The 3470-nt window shown below is 50.0% G+C and overlaps 1 protein-coding gene across 1 annotated transcript; it reads left to right on the forward strand.

Moving 5' to 3' along the window:
- Nucleotides 1–340: 340 nt before the first annotated feature.
- Nucleotides 341–2603, forward strand: KIF2B (kinesin family member 2B). Its single transcript, XM_039223891.1, has one exon. The coding sequence runs from the start codon at nucleotides 434–436 to the stop codon at nucleotides 2486–2488; it is 2055 nt and encodes a 684-aa protein (XP_039079822.1). The 5' UTR covers nucleotides 341–433; the 3' UTR covers nucleotides 2489–2603.
- The last annotated feature ends 867 nt before the right edge of the window (nucleotides 2604–3470 follow it).

Genomic DNA, 3470 nt, shown 5'->3' on the forward strand with positions numbered 1-3470 from the left:
GGGCTGAAGTTCAAGGGAACAGTCGCTGGTTCTCACACTGAAGCACTTAGCTTTGAGACTGCAGGGGAGAATGGATGGTCCTAAAGCTTAGGCACAAATGTCCATAGAATTCATATCCCACTCCCAACTCTGATCCCTATGTATTCAGTGGTAAGAGAACAATTTTATCCCATGTGTTTTTGCACCTAGAATCAGTAACGCGCCCCTCCACCCCCAGCTTTCATCTTGAGGCCCTAGGCTCTGCAGCTTCCTGTCTCCGACCCTTTGTGACGCCAGTGGCCCCAGGGCGAGGCCTGGTGCTCAACTCACAAAGGCAGGTGCAAACCACACTTGCGTCAGTGCCCTGGGCGCTTCAGGCTGGCTTGGGCTCAGGTCCTGCCGCTCCAACCCCAAGGGCCCTCAAAAGCGAGCCCTGACACCTCCATCCTTCACCATGGCCAGCCAGCTATGCCTCCCAGTCGACCCTCGCCTCACAAAGTTGAAACCCTTGATGCCGCCCTTGGGAGACGTCCAAGTGGGCAACTGCGTGGCGATCCAGCGCAGCGACGGGCGGATCCACCTCGCTGTGGTCACAGAGATCAAAAAAGAAAACGCTTGGGTCACGGTGGAGTGGGTCGAAAAGGGAGTCAAGAAGGGCAAGAAGGTTGATCTGGAGACCATATTCCTGCTGAATCCAGCCCTGGCCTCCGCGCAGCACCCCAGGCCGTCCTCACTGCTGCCCTTGTCTCTGGCGCCCTCTTCGGCCGTCGGGGACCAGTGCGCGGCCACACGGTGGATGGCGACCATCCCCCAGAAAAACGAAACGCCCTCAGGGGACAGCCTGGCCCTGAGAGTCCCCAGCAATCCTTGCCTGATGAAGCGGAAAAAGTCACCCTGCCTGCGGGAAATCGAGAAACTACAAAAGCAGCGTGAGAAGCGCAGGCGGCTGCAGCTGGAGATCCGAGCCCAACGCGCCCTCAGTGTCAACACGGGAAACCCCAACTACGAGATCATGCGCATGATCGAAGAGTACCGCAGGCACCTGGATGGCAGCAAGGTGTCCAGCCTGGAGCCCCGGGAAGACCACCGGATCTGTGTCTGCGTAAGGAAGCGTCCTCTCAGTGAGCGAGAGACCACCATGAGGGACCTGGACATCATCACCATCCCCTCGGACAACGTGGTCATGGTGCATGAGTCCAAGCAAAAGGTGGACCTCACTCGCTACCTGGAGAACCAGACCTTCTGCTTCGACCATGCCTTCGACGACACCGCCTCCAACGAGTTAGTGTACCAGTTCACCGCCCAGCCGCTGGTGGAGTCCATCTTCCGCAAGGGCATGGCCACCTGCTTTGCCTATGGGCAGACAGGCAGTGGGAAAACGCACACCATGGGCGGGGCCTTTTCGGGAAGGAGCCAGGATTGTTCTAAAGGCATTTATGCTCTGGTGGCTCAGGATGTCTTCCTTCTGCTCCAAACTGCAGCTTATGAGAAGCTGGACCTCAAAGTCTACGGGACATTTTTTGAGATTTATGGCGGCAAGGTGTATGATTTGTTAAACTGGAAGAAGAAGCTGCAAGTCCTTGAGGATGGCAATCAGCAAATCCAGGTGGTCGGACTTCAGGAGCAGGAGGTGTGTTCTGTGGAGGATGTGCTGAACCTCGTGGAACTAGGGAACAGCTGCCGGACTTCGGGTCAGACATCAGTCAATGCCCACTCCTCCAGGAGCCATGCGGTGTTCCAGATCATCCTAAAGTCAGGAGGGAAACTGCATGGCAAGTTTTCCCTCGTTGACTTAGCTGGGAACGAAAGGGGAGCGGATACTGCCAAAGCCAACCGGAAAAGGCAGCTCGAAGGGGCGGAGATCAATAAAAGTCTCCTCGCGCTCAAAGAATGCATCCGGGCTTTGGGCCAGAACAAGTCCCATACCCCGTTCAGAGCCAGCAAACTCACGCAGGTGCTGCGGGACTCCTTCATAGGCCAGAACTCTTCTACCTGTATGATTGCTACTATCTCTCCAGGGATGGCCTCTTGTGAAAACACCCTCAACACTTTAAGATATGCAAATAGAGTAAAAGAATTAACTCTGGATTTAAGGGCCCACCATCGTTGTCTCTACCCGGTTGGACCTGAAGTGCCAAGGATGTTGGAAAATCGCGTGAGAAATTCAAAAACATCCCTTCAGAGGGATGGATTCATTAAAATGCCTTGTATCCAGAGTGAGGAGGAAGGACAGGCTAATAAACACACTGAAACACTGTCCACTCCATTAGGGTACGATAGGAGGACTTCAGGGATGGAATCAAGCCAACGGCCAGAAAACAGCATCCAGGAAACAGCTGATGTGGTAAACTATGATGTTGATTTTTGCATTACACAGTTATTGTCCATTTTGGATCAGAAAATAGGTATTCTGACTGAGATCCAAAAGAAACTGAAATTATTGCGAGCCAACCTTCAAAGGAAGACCCAGTGTAGTGGAGCCAATGGCAAGAGGTCAGATCTGAAATGATGGGTACAATGCTGTGGCCCCTACCTCTCTTATAAAAGAAAAAAATGTCTAAATTATCTAGATATAAAGATCGTCCTGGAAAGCTTAAAACGTCTTAAAATATGCTTGTCAGATATGTCCTCTTCCCTCTTCTTCTGTGTTTCTGTAATTTGTTTTCATTTCGTAGGACGTCGGTGCTCAACTAGGAACCACTTGCCTCCCAGGGCCATTTGGCAATGTCTGGAAACATTTTCAGTTGTCAAAACTGAATTGAGGGGGGCAGTGATGCTGGCATATAGTGAATAGAAGGCCAGAGATGCGATTAAACATCCTACAATGTACCAGACAGCCTCCCACAAGAAATAATTATCTGGTTGAGAATATCAATAGGTCCAGGGTTGAGAAACCCTGCTGTAGAAAGAGCCTAGCTGTGATGAAACCAGATACCTGAAATTTGGGACTGGGAAGGCATCACAATGTAGATATAAAGGGACTAGAATTGGAACACACCAAGGGGTACGCAATGGGGTAAATCTAATGACACTCACTCATGAATCTCTTTCTGTAGCACTGATGTATAGACTCAAATGGTTTCTAAGCTCTAGTCATAATAGGGGGTGGGAAAGGGAGGGATTTTCTTTAAGCGACTCTATATGAGAGAGATTTTTATTTTTAATCTTTGCGTTGAAATTGCAAAGTACAGTCTTTCCTGAGAGTGAGAAAATAAAGTGTGTGTGTGTGTGTGTGTGTGTGTGTGTGTGTGTGTGTGTTGCATAAGCATTGGCTTTGTTGACTATGGAGTCTTTAAGGTTTTTTTTTTTCATCTCACTCTCTTTGACAAATTTTGTGCTTATATAATTCACATAAAAAGCTTTCCTCCATCAAATTAGGGTAAGCAGCAAGTCAGCAAAGTGGGAGAAAGATTCTGGCCTGGACAAAGATACAGCCCATGAAGGCCTCACAGGTAATGTGGGAGATACCAATGCCTTAACTCAGTTGAATA

The sequence above is a fragment of the Hyaena hyaena genome, unplaced genomic scaffold (genome assembly GCF_003009895.1).
Source record: "Hyaena hyaena isolate Hyena2069 unplaced genomic scaffold, ASM300989v1 scaffold_1490, whole genome shotgun sequence".
Taxonomy (NCBI): Eukaryota; Metazoa; Chordata; class Mammalia; order Carnivora; family Hyaenidae; genus Hyaena; species Hyaena hyaena.